Source organism: Micropterus salmoides, unplaced genomic scaffold (genome assembly GCF_014851395.1).
Source record: "Micropterus salmoides isolate LMB-PRFRI ecotype aquatic unplaced genomic scaffold, ASM1485139v1 Ms_hic_scaffold_7, whole genome shotgun sequence".
Classification (NCBI taxonomy): Eukaryota; Metazoa; Chordata; class Actinopteri; order Centrarchiformes; family Centrarchidae; genus Micropterus; species Micropterus salmoides.
This window is the reverse complement of record NW_024044459.1, coordinates 16,542,231-16,555,230: the sequence shown is the minus strand read 5'-3', so window position 1 is coordinate 16,555,230 and position 13,000 is coordinate 16,542,231. Positions and strand designations below refer to the sequence as shown.

Genomic DNA, 13,000 nt, shown 5'->3' with positions numbered 1-13,000 from the left:
CTCAATGCCTGTTTGGTTTTTTTTTTTATTGGCTCAACTTTCTCTACTTGTATTTTGCCTTGTCCCACCATTATATTATCAGTATTAACATTGCAATCCTGTTTGTTTTGTTTTTATTTTTAACAACCATCTGTTTTGTTGTTACGTCCTAGACAAATTGATGGTTTATTGTACCCTATTGAAAACATCCTCTGCGATTCTGTGAAATCATCGCCGTGCCAAATGATTTTATTCTGGCCTCTACTGCCCTGTTGTCTATGTATATGAGATTTATTTTGGAAAACGGTCATTTATATGCACGTCACTAAATGTTGGCGGTTGCAAGATGTGATGTGTGTGCACATGGATGTGATGTGTAGGCTTATTTAATTTTGTTGTTTGTGCGTGATCGGTGGGGTGGAACCCAAATTGTGCTGAAGTGCACAGAGAGCAATATGTAAGGATGCAATTGCTTGTAAAGAAGATTTGCATGTTGCTTAAGAAATGTGTTTTGGTGATAACTCTCACTCCCTCCGTGCTGTTTACTCGTTGCATTGGCTGGACTAAGTTAGCGGCTTATTTAGTTTCAGAGCTAGAACTGTCAGTTACTTTAGCATAACTATGGGAGTTGGGCTGGTAGGTTTTGCTTTGCAAGAGATGGCCTTATGAAAAACAAACATTTATGACATTTGGCAAATGCTCTTATCCACACAACAATCCGTCATCCATATTCCACCATTAAACCTGTTCCACAGATTTTAAGTATATCGTATTCTCGCCCATGTGGGTCCAACTACACCTGAAACCAGCATTCCACCGGTGTTAATTATATACACTGTTAGTGTGACTAGTGCTTCTTTAAGGTATCTTCTGTGGCTTGGCGTTCCCAGTTGATACAGAGCCTCCATGCTGTTCTTTAAAATTAATTGGCATGAACCCACAACTATTTTGATAATCCTTTAAAAGGTGGGGTATGCGGAACTATGCGATAAAAATCAAATGCGCAGCTCGTTGTCAAATTCACGAAATATCTCCTCATGGTCCGCTAGCTGTCCGCTCAGTGTGTGCGTGCTGAAAATAGGAAACAAACATAGTGGCTCGGACTGAGTCACACAACACCATTCCAGCTGTGTGAGATAATGTTAAATGACTTGTAGATTTCAACTTCTTAAATGTGAATATCTTTGGATTTTAACAAATCATGTTGGGCTTTGGGAAACACTGATTTATGTTTTCAACCATTTTATAGACCAAATAACTTGATCGACCAATTAATCAACAATGAGAAATATAGCTCTCGTTATCATTATAGCTGACTCTGGGACGGTCTGATCCTCTGCATGTTAGTGTTGCAGCAGCAACTGTAGCAACAGTTTGCTAACCCCCAACTTAGCTAACATTACTTACATTACTTGCTGTGCTGTTGTTCAGTCTGTATCATGGTATTTGTCATGGCATTGGATTTCTCCAGAATCACTTACCTCACTTTAATCTTTTAAATCATTTCTCAAGCAAAAATGCCAAAATTGTGTTTTTTAGTCTGTTGATCAGAAACATAGTATATAAGAATATGGTAGTCAAAAAAAACAATACATTCACATTTAATAAGACTTCTTATTTAGTTATTTAAAAAGTGATGTCAGACATTCAACTTCAAAGATGTGTAGGAGTCTACCATCAATACAACTTGGTACATGGAGTTTAAGTCCTTGTTAAAGTTTAAACAAATAACAATTCCAAGACACTTCATAAATAAACATTTGTCAAAAACCACAATCATCAAGAACACAGCATTACTTTCGAGGGTAGAGGGTAATTTTAGTATTTTTATACCTGGGCCCTATTTTTACATATTTTGGGGTGGAAAGTTTTGGAATACTTGCAGTAGATGGCTTCCGCAAACCGGCTGCAACGTCTTCCTTTGGGGCAATTGTGCCGTCAAAATTACGTGCTCCTTTTTGCCTTTTGCTCAGACTGATTTATCACTTGTCTGTCCCGAGATTCCACAGATGGAATTGTCCTTGTATCTACTAGTCATTTCAACACCAAAATATGTAAAAGAAAATAACAATAAAAAGAATAGGGCCCAGGTTTAAAAATACAGACTTTATCCTTTAACAACCACTACAGTACACTAACTGTGAAACTAACATTTTTACTCTATTTGGGAGATTATGACTGTTTCAAAGAAATACTGTTGCCAACAGAAATATAAGCAGTTCTGTCACATCAAGGGAAACTTTACACAAAGATACTGAGATTAATAGTGTAATACATCCATAAGTGTTTTTCATTCAGTAGATGAACACGTTTTCACGAGTTCAGCTTGATGGTTTCTCCTGATCCTCAAACGCATTTTCAAGTATGTGATTTGAGTACAACTTTTCCCTCAAGTCCTGCAATTATTCTGAGTTCTTGTGTCCTCTGACGACAAACCACTAGAACTAGAAACTCAATTGGCTCCCGCATATTTTGAAATTCCAAAACTACTTGCCTGTATGTGATCTTATCTGCCTTGACAAATCAGACACCTCAAAGTCCATTTTACACCACTTGCTGTGGTGCTACGGCTTCTCACCTGTGTGGGTTCCCATGTGGACAGTCATGTTACCCTTCTGACTGAAAGCTTTCCCACATGTTTTGCAAGTAAATGGCTTCTCACCTGTGTGGGTTCGAATATGCATTTTCAGTCCTGACTTATTAAAGAATCTTTTCCCACAAGTCTTGCAAAGGTACAGTTTCTCACCAGTGTGGGTTCTCATGTGGATTGTCAAGTGACCACTAGAGCTGTAAGCTTTCCCACATGTCTTGCAAGGAAACGGCTTCTCACCTGTGTGGATTCTCGTGTGGACTGTCAATTGACCCCTAGAGCTGAAAGCTTTTCCACATATCTTGCAAGGAAACGGCTTCTCACCAGTGTGGGTTTTCATGTGTATTGTCAAGTAACCACTAGAGGTGAAAGCTTTCCCACATGTCTTGCAAGGAAATGGCTTCTCACCAGTGTGCATTCTCATGTGCACTTTCAAGTTATAGCAAAATCTGAAACCTTTCCCACATGTCTCGCAGGAATATGGTTTGTCATCTGTGTGGGTTCTCATGTGGCCTACCAAGTGACCTCTCTTTTTAAAACCTTTCCCACATATTTTGCAAGTATATGGCTTCTCACCTGAACAGATTCTAATTTGATACACTGATGTCTCTAAAAATCTTTCCCCACAGATGCTGCAAAAATATGGCTTCTCACCTGTGCGGATATTCAGGTATCTCTGCAATTTTGACTTACACTTAAAAGATTTTCCACAACTGTCACATGATGTTTTACCTCTGCGAGTAGGACAGTGACGTTTTGACATGGTAGAGTTGTGTACAGTGTTACTATGACTTTTGTTACATCTCTCCTTTGGTTCTGATTCTGCAACTCTATTTGACCCTAGGTCTTCATGCTTGTCTCCTGTCTGATCTTGACTCTCAGCTACATGAGAGCTGTGAGAGAGGAGCTGATGGTCTCTGTTTGGTTCTGGTTCACTGTCGTCACTTTCCTCATAAGCAGGAATCCACATAAAGACATCAGTCTCCTGCTTCAGTACGTGCTGCTCTCCCTCCTGACTGCTGCAGAGTTCCTCCTGTTCCTCTTTAATCTGTGGAGGCTCTGGGTCCTCCTGGTCCAGACTGGAGTTGCTCTCCTCAATACAAAGCTGCTGGTCAGCGAGAACCTCCTCTTCCTTACAGACATGTTGCTGTGGGAGCTCTGGAGGGCCAGAGAACAAAAGGAACATGATACTACTGTGATGATAAAAATAAAAAAAAAAAGAAGGTGCGAGCAAATTAGTAGGCTACCAGAACGCATTTGAACCATTTGAATTGCATAATGTTATATTGAATTCCCCATGTTTTGTTTTAGTAAACTAATTTTACTCACCTGTTCTGTGTAACTTTATTTCGGGTTTCCAAATGATATCCAGCAGTCTGCGCTGACGATCGATCTCTTCTTCGTACTTGAGGACAGTTTTCCCAAAAACTCCTAATATTTCTTCAGCAGCAGCAGTTAGTCGCTCGCTGACAAACTCTCTCAGAAACTCAACTGAAGACATTGTTGTTCTTAATTAAAAATTCAATACCCAGCTGCGCTATGTCTACAATATCATCTTACAACACACAGCTAACGCTACTAGTGCTTGTTTTATTTCCTTCCGCTGAGTGTCACGTTGTTAATTTCCGACAGTAGACGTTCGGGAGCTTTCTGTTCCGCTTTTAAGTCATTTTATTGAAACGTCTGCATTTAATATCAGTAGCAAGGATGTACATCTACCTCGCTATGGTAATATTTAAAATATAAAATAATGATAATAATAATAATAATAATAATAATAATAATAATAATAATAATAGATTTTATATCCATAGCGCTTTTCAGGACACTAAAAGGCACTTAAAAGTTGTTTGCAATCCGCCATTAACTAAGAAGAAGAAGGACACTCAAAGACACTTAACAATAAAACTAGTAGATTAAGTGCATTAACTGATTTTATTTAACTAGAAATACCACTGTTAACAATGCATTCAAAACAGAAAACGTATGGAATTATTATTGGCAAAACATAGGCTATTTAAAGTATTTAAAGCCATATGCTTATATAAAATTTGATTTTAATTACTGATGCCATAACATATAACATTTGTATGTAGAAGCTGCTTACATATTAACAATTATTTAATTATAAAATTGACACTATTTTCAGGCGTGTTTCCTGTGGATCAAACTGTATCTAGATCAGCTTGTCAGTCTTTTGAATTGTTTACACGCTAGAACTGGTGGCAAAAAACACAAGAGTAGGGCCCTGTTTCAGAAAGCGGGATTAGTGAAAATTCTGAGTATGTTAAGCCTTAGATGAGGGAAACTCTGGGTTTTCCGTTTCAGAGAGCGAGATCAGATAATCCCTAGATCAGTAACTACAGCAACTTATCCTGTGAATCTAACCTGCTCCCGAGAAGGTAAGGTTCACAGGATAAGAGCCTTTTCCAAATGTCTTGACTGTTTTCAACTGACCAGACTGTTGTGGTTTTTGTTAGTAATTCTTCACCACCTTTTACCCCAAACATTAGCCTATATGACAGCTGTAGTTACAATGGTTACTTTGCAGGTTAACAATTTAATAAAACTTATGATGAGCTTATAAAATAATTTACACTGGAAAACTATCCAACAGGATGCAAAATAGGCAAGACTGAGCTCGCTGTTGACTAGCTGCTGCATCCACATGTTCACGTTAGATCATCAGTAATAAAGTCAAATATTGCACTGACTGAGAACATTCAGTATAATTATTAATTTAGCGTTTCTTATTTTAAATATGTTTTTCTAATAGTACTTAAGTTTTTGTACATAAATTACATTTTGAATGCACCATGAATTACATTAAGGTATTTAATATATAAGTGATCCTACTGCTTATTTGTTATTTTATGTAAAATCATTTTCTGCGAAGTAGCAAAACAAGTGAGTCAATTAAAAGTAGTAGTTTAGAAAAGAGTACCAAATTCCTCTGTGGAAGGAAGCGAGGTAACGTTAGATGCACATAATTGTTAGTAAACTCAAGTTGTGAATAAAATGGCATCAGATTAAAGCGGAACAAAAAGCTCCCGTGGTTGCACTGTCGGAACTTAACATTGTGACATCCAGCGGAAGTAAACAAGCCTGGGACTATGAGCGTGAGTTGCGTGGATGTGAGTTATTGAATTAGCTGGTAGACGCTTTTGCAGTAGTAACGCAGCTAATTATTTACTTTATAATTAAGCAACAGTGTCTTCAGTTGAGTTTCTGAGAGAGTTTGTCAGCGAGCGACTAACTGCAGCTGCTGAAGAAATATTCGGAGTTTTCAGAAAAACTGTCCACGAGTACGAAGAAGTGATTGACCGTCAGCGCAGACTGCTGGATATCGCTTGGAAACCCGAAATAAAGTTACACAGAACAGGTGTGTAAAAAACAACAGAATAAGATACATATAATCCAAGTGGCAGTGGTTTAAAAGTGTACTGCTGTTGATTTGCTCGCATGTCTGCATGTTTTCTTTACCATCGCAGTAGTATCATGTTCATTTTGTTCTCTGGCCCTCCAGAGCTCCCACAGCAACATGTCTGTAAGGAAGAGGAGGTTCTCGCAGACCAGCAGCTCTGTGTTCAGGAGAGGAACTCCAGTCTGGACCAGGAGGACCCAGAGCCTCCACAGATTAAAGAGGAACAGGAGGAACTCTGCAGCAGTCAGGAGGGAGAGCAGCACGTACTGAAGCAGGAGACTGATGTCTTTATGTGGATTCCTGCTTATGAGGAAAGTGACGACAGTGAACCAGAACCAAACAGAGACCACCAGCTCCTCTCTCACAGCTCTCATGTAGCTGAGAGTCAAGATCAGGCAAGAGGCAAGCATGAAGACTCAGGATCAACTAGAGATGCAGAGCCACAGACGAGACATCATGAAAACAGAAGTCACAGTGACAATGTACACAACTCTACCAGGTCAGAAATTCACCATAATCCTCACACAGGTAAAATAATTTTTAATTATGTTCAATGTGATACACGTGGAAAAGCTTTTAAGTATTTAAGTCAAGATTGCAGAGACACCTGAGAGGCCACATTCATGCAAAATGTGTGGAAAAGGTTTTAGAAGTGGCTCTGCCATGAAAGTCCACATGAGAAATCACACAGGTGAAACCGTATCTTTACTACACTTTGATGATTTTTACTTTTTTTATATTTGGAATGTGCATATTCTCCTCTGTTTACTGTCAGTATTTGTAATTGAACTGACCAATGAGCAGTAGATTTATAACTTTGTGTATTTAACGAGGATCTGTCCATCAAGAAGTGTCCATCAAACCACGTATCTCCCACTCCAGGCCATACGCCCTTCCCTCCCTTTGTTTGAGATAGCGTCTATGGAAGTTGGAAGAAAATAGCCACTCATACATGCATCGTTGGGTGTTCACTGGTTGTAACGTAATACCAGATAACATCTCTCCCTGTGTTTCTCTGCAAAATGCTAAAATGGGTCTCCAAACACAATTTGGTAGCTGCTAATATACCTAGGCGCCTAAGTAAAATCTATGTGTGAAACACTGTATTTAAAGGTAGTGCAAGCTGTAGGCCTATAATTTGTAAATATTACACCATAAACCTATTTTATTGTCGTCCAGCTGCGTGTGTCATGTGACTATTTTGATGATGTCATGATTGAGTGATCATGCCTGCAAGTTAGACATCCAACAAATGCATGTTTCGTACAAATGTGGCACCATTTAAAAGGGACATAAACAGGCTTTCCAATGGTATAAGATTTATTGTTGAGAAACATTGTTACAACAAAGAAATAATATACCAAACACAAATTTCCTTACTTTTTGTGTGTATAGTGTTTTTCTTTGCAGCTGTGAGATAAATCTGACACACATACACACACGCTCTCTCCCTACTCTCGACCTTACCTGTAAAGCAACTAAAAACTCGTTTTGATCTGATCTCATAGACGATCCAAACTTGTTTTCATACAAAAAATGTAGATCAAAGCAGTTTACAGATCACAACCGAGTAAGAAGTAATAAAACAGCACTAATTAACATAGACACACTCTGATGCATACACATAAGTGTGTGTGTGATGTATTTAATGCAGTAGTGTTTGTTGAAAAGTGAATGCAGTTTGCTAGTTAGCTACTGTTTGTGGTCAGCCGCACACCGTCTGTTTCATGCACACACACACTAAGATGCACTGTGAGAACAACATTTACAGAATTGTTCTTTTCTCTTTCTTTTAATCAGAAGGAAAAGGAGTTGAGGAGGAGGGTGAAGCTTGTCTGGGAAGGTCAAGGAATCGGGGAAATCCAGAGATCTGGAACGTGAACATCCAGAAAATGAGGAGAATGAGAGGCCAGTCCTATCTCGGTAGGAAGAATCAAGAGCCTGGGTTGAAGGAGGCAAGACAAATGGGGATGCCATGCCAGTCAGCGGCCTGCCATAAGTCCACTAAATTTTGCTGCAGAGAAGTAGAAGACTTGAAGAGGGAGGAAATCTTTAAGTATTTCTTGGGGAAATTGGACTGGAAAGAAAGGGAATTTTTTGTGAAGTCTTTGGTGGATGTGAGCAGGGTAAAGCGGTCGAGGACAAGAGCAGACAAATCCAGGAGGTCAGCATCCATTTTTTGTCACTTTGTAGTGGATGGGAGAAGAATCCGAGTGTGCCAACGTATGTTCCTGTCAACATTAGGCATAAAGCAGTGGTGTTTTTTGAAGTGGGTAGGAAGAAGAGGAGAAATTGTAGGTCCTCTTCATCAAGGACGAACCTCTGTTTAAGTCCATCAGTCGCCTCCACACAGAATTTAAGCACTCCTGTGCTCGTTCCAATCCCAGACTATACCATGTGACATACGTGGACCACAGTTTATTCACAGGCTTCAGCCAATTGAACATCTGCAAGTCCATCTAACCAGGAAAAACAGCTGGAGATCCAATCATGCATGACCTCCGAGCAATCAGGTATTTTATCAGACACATACATTCTTACACAACTATTGCCTTCTATAGATATCAGTGGTGGAAATTATCCAAGGACATTTACTCATTTACTTTACTTATTACAGATTTCAAACTACATTGGTTTGGCAAAGCTTTGTGGAAACATGTAGGGCAGGCTTGCAATCGATAGTTTACCAACTGAAGGTTAGCCTATTAAACGGTTCACTGATGACCGTGTAATGACTTTTTATGTTGCTAAATGTGTCTGATTACAGTGTTTTAGGTCCATTTTGTAATTTATTTTATGAGAAAAACAGTTTTTCATGTCCTTGAAATAAACAATTTTTGGAGCTACGTGGTTTTCATCAGACAGTGACGATTAAAGAATCCACATGGGTGAGAAGCTATTTAAGTCTACCTGCGAAACATGTAGGAAAGATTGCAGATTTACTGGACACTTGAAAAAGTTCACATTAGAACTCGCACAGGTGAAAAGCCATACTTACGCAAAACCCTGGGAAGCGGGGAAGCTTCAGTGAAATGTCAAAATTGAACAAGCGTACAACAATCCACACAGATGAAAAGCTATATTCTTACAAAACATGTGAGAAAGACTTTGCAGTACCTTGATAGTGCACATGAGGAGAGCCCACGCTGCGGGAAAAGATACTTTGATGCGTCTCATTTGTCAAAGTACACAAAATTGGATACAGGCAAAAAGTCTTGAATTTGCAAAATATGTGGGAGACAATTGAGTTATAGTTGTTCATGGTCAAAACACAACAGAAAACACTGAAAATATACATTGTATCTTATTTGACAAGGCACAGAAAATGCCATTCAAACAAGTAGCCTTGTATTTGCAAAATATGTGAGAGATGATTCAGGTCTAGTGGTTCATGGTCAGAACACACAAGAATTCACAGAACTGCAGCACTTGTGGGAAATGTTTTACTCAAATCAAATTCTAACACATGTCCTGAGGATCTACAGTATCTCACAAAAGTGAGTAAACCACTGACATTTTTGTAAATATTTGATTGTATCTTTTAGGGTTGGGCCGATAGACGATGCCATCGTCCATTGGGGCCCAGAGCTACAGAGAGAACTGGCTAGCTGCCTGCTCTGCCAGCTGCCTGCTCTCATTGGCTGGATGTGGATGTCAAGTCGGCTGACTCCTCTAGATATTTGGCATGCTAGATGTCTGGCAGAAGTCGGCGATGTGTCAGAAATGTGTCGGGGAGCCATTTTGATGCATCATTGTATAGTTCACACATAACGACGGGCGACCCCCGATCGACCACTGATTTACCCCTGATTACACCCTGACTGAATCGTGATCTGCAACTACTGGAAACGTTTGGTTGAGGTTAATGCTGCCAAAGGAGGGTCAACCAATTATTAAATCCAAGGGTTCACATACTTTCTCCACACTGCACTGTGAATGTTTACACGGTGTGTTCAGTAAAAACATGAAAACATATAATTGTTTGTGTGGGATTAGTTTAAGCAGACTCTGTTGTTGTGACTTAGATGAAGATTTGATCACATTTTATGACCAGTTTATGCAGAAATCCAGCCAGTTCCAAAGGGTTCACAAACTTTTGCACATTCTCATACTCAAACGATAAAATTCATTGACCACATTTAGCAAAATCCTAGCAATACAGATGCATATTATGATTCTAGAATAAGACTCACAATTTCCTTCTTTCTTTTGGTTTGTTTTCTTTTGGCTTTGCTGTAATCTAATGCTGTTTCAACACCATTTTATGTTTCAGATTGTTGAAATAAGCTATAAAGTGTTGTATAAGAATGTTCTATAATAAAAAAAATAAATCGCGGACCATGACAGATAAAGGATGTTGATTAACTTATCATTGGCTGTTAGGCTAAGCCTTTTCTCTCATATGCCATAACTTGCTAATATGCATATGTCTTGAACTATCTACCTCTAATAGACAACAGAATAAGGCTAAAGGATTGTTTTTACTCAAACAAAACAGGTTCTCACAAATGGTAATTCGTCCAAACAAATTAAATATAACGATTTTATTAAGAAAAAGGATTACAACGTAGACAACTTAAGATAATACAACATGATGAAAATATAAAGGAATTATTGCTAAAATATTATAAATACAAAAGTTATATATATATGAAAATATATATAACTTTTATATATGAAAATACAAACAATTTTAACAACATGCGGTAATAAAAACATAAATAATGATAAAATAAATTGTTTGGCTACATCCAAATCTAGATCTTCATATAAGCTGCTACTTGATGCAGGAAGAGCAACACATGGGTCTCTCGGTTGGCGCCAGTCTCTCGGGTAAATGGGATTCATAACTGTTGAATATGTAAGAATATGAATATAAGTAAACATAATTTGACTATGTTCACCGTTTTCCCATAAGATATGACAACTATCATCAAATGATTTTAAATGAAAACATACAGTATATTTCTAATTATCATTCTAATGAAGCTTTTAAAAAAAATCATTTATAACGTTCTTTTTAATTTAAAAGTATTTATTACTGACCCATTTATCTCTATGGAAAATATAAAGATACTTGAACTTAGCCATGTTGCATTAGAACAACCAAATAGAGAAGTTGCTTTTATTCTTTTGAGAGAGGTATGTGCGGTGAATGTAAGTGTTCTGTTCTGAATATTTATTGTTGTCTTTGCTGACTGATAATTTGCAATAAATATTTAGTGTCAAAAGTCAAAAACTCATATTTTCATATCATAATGATCTGGTGAGTAAAATATATGTGTGGCTTTCATTACAAATTATAATAGGTAAGGTTGCACATGTTTTATGTTCATCCCTTCTGAATTCAGATAATATAATGTAAGAGTTTTTAAGGGCACGAGGAAACCTGTGGGTATCATGGAGTAACGTTAAGTTACACTTGCATGCAGCATGTTAAGCTAACCACAACGTGCCTTACTCTACACTGTTACCCGCTGAAATGTCACGGTTCCTACACGTTAACAAATAATTTAGATAAATAATGAAGACATGTCAAACAAAGACACAGATACTTACAAGACCAAAGTAAATGTCTTCCAGTGTTTGCAGTATACAGGTGCTGGTCATATAATTAGAATATCATCAAAAAGTTGATTTATTTCAGTAATTCCATTCAAAAAGTGAAACTTGGATATTATATTCATTCCACACAGACTGATATATTTCAAATGTTTATTTAATTTAATTGTGATGATTAAAACTGACAACTAATTAAAATCCCAAATTCAGTATCTATAAAATTAGAATATTACTACTAATAAGACCAATACAAAAATAGGATTTTTAGAAATGTTGGCCAACTGAAAAGTATGAGCATGTACAGCACTCAGTACTTAGTTGGAGCCCCTTTTGCCTGAATTACTGCAGCAATGCGGCGTGGCATGGAGTTGATCAGTCTGTGGCACTGCTCAGGTGTTATGAGAGCCAAGGTTGCTCGGATAGTGGCCTTCAGCTCTTCTGCATTGTTGGGTCTGGCGTATCGCATCTTCCTCTTCACAATACCCCATAGATTTTCTATAGGGTTCAGGTCAGGCGAGTTTGCTGGCCAATTAAGAACAGGGACACCATGGTCCTTAAACCAGGTACTGGTAGCTTTGGCACTGTGTGCAGGTGCTAAGTCCTGTTGGAAAATTAAATCTGCATCTCCATAAAGTTGGTCAGCAGCAGGAAGCATGAAGTGCTCTAAAACTTCCTGGTAGACGGCTGCGTTGACCTTGGACCTCAGACAACACAGTGGACCAACACCAGCAGATGACATGGCACCCCAACCATCACTGACTGTGGAAACTTTACACTGGACTTCAAGCAACGTGGATTCTGTGCCTCTCCTCTCTTCCTCCAGACTCTGGGACCTTGATTTCCAAAGGAAATGCAAAATTCAGAGAACATAACTTTGGACCACTCAGCAGCAGTCCAGTCCTTTTTGTCTTTAGCCCAGGTGAGACGCTTCTGATGCTGTGTCTTGTTCAAGAGTGGCTTGACACAAGGAATGCGACAGCTGAAACCCATGTCTTGCATACGTCTGTGCGTGGTGGTTCATAAAGCACTGACTCCAGCTGCAGTCCACTCTTTGTGAATCTCCCCCACATTTTTGAATGGGTTTTGTTTGTACACTTTTTTTCTACCACATCTTTTCCTTCCCTTCGCCTCTCTATTAATGTGCTTGGACACAGAGCTCTGTGAACAGCCAGCCTCTTTAGCAATGACCCTTTCTTGCCCTCCTTGTGCAAGGTGTCAATGGTTGTCTTTTGGACAGCTGTCAAGTCAGCAGTCTTCACCATGATTGTGTAGCTTACAGAACTAGACTGAGAGACCATTTAAAGGCCTTTGCAGGTGTTTTGAGTTGATTAGCTGATTAGAGTGTGGCACCAGGTGTCTTCAATATTGAACCTTTTCACAATATTCAAATTTTCTGAGATACTGATTTTGGGGTTTTCATTAGTTGTCAGTTATAATCATCAAAA

The 13,000-nt window shown here is 38.6% G+C and overlaps 1 protein-coding gene across 2 annotated transcripts; it reads right to left on the bottom strand.

Annotated features, from left to right (window-relative positions):
• Positions 1 to 1,564: 1,564 nt before the first annotated feature.
• On the bottom strand, positions 1,565 to 4,199 carry LOC119892103 (gastrula zinc finger protein XlCGF57.1-like). Of its 2 annotated transcripts, none has more exons than XM_038704202.1 (2): positions 3,899 to 4,199; positions 1,565 to 3,727 (listed from the first exon to the last, which is right to left on the bottom strand). In XM_038704202.1, exons 1-2 carry the CDS (start codon positions 4,068 to 4,070, stop codon positions 2,544 to 2,546), a joined length of 1,356 nt encoding a protein of 451 aa, XP_038560130.1. In that variant the 5' UTR covers positions 4,071 to 4,199; the 3' UTR covers positions 1,565 to 2,543. The 2 variants fall into 2 exon arrangements, with proteins under 2 accessions (XP_038560130.1, XP_038560131.1); XM_038704203.1 differs by having other exon boundaries at positions 1,565 to 3,762; positions 3,899 to 4,040.
• Between the last annotated feature and the right edge of the window lie 8,801 nt (positions 4,200 to 13,000).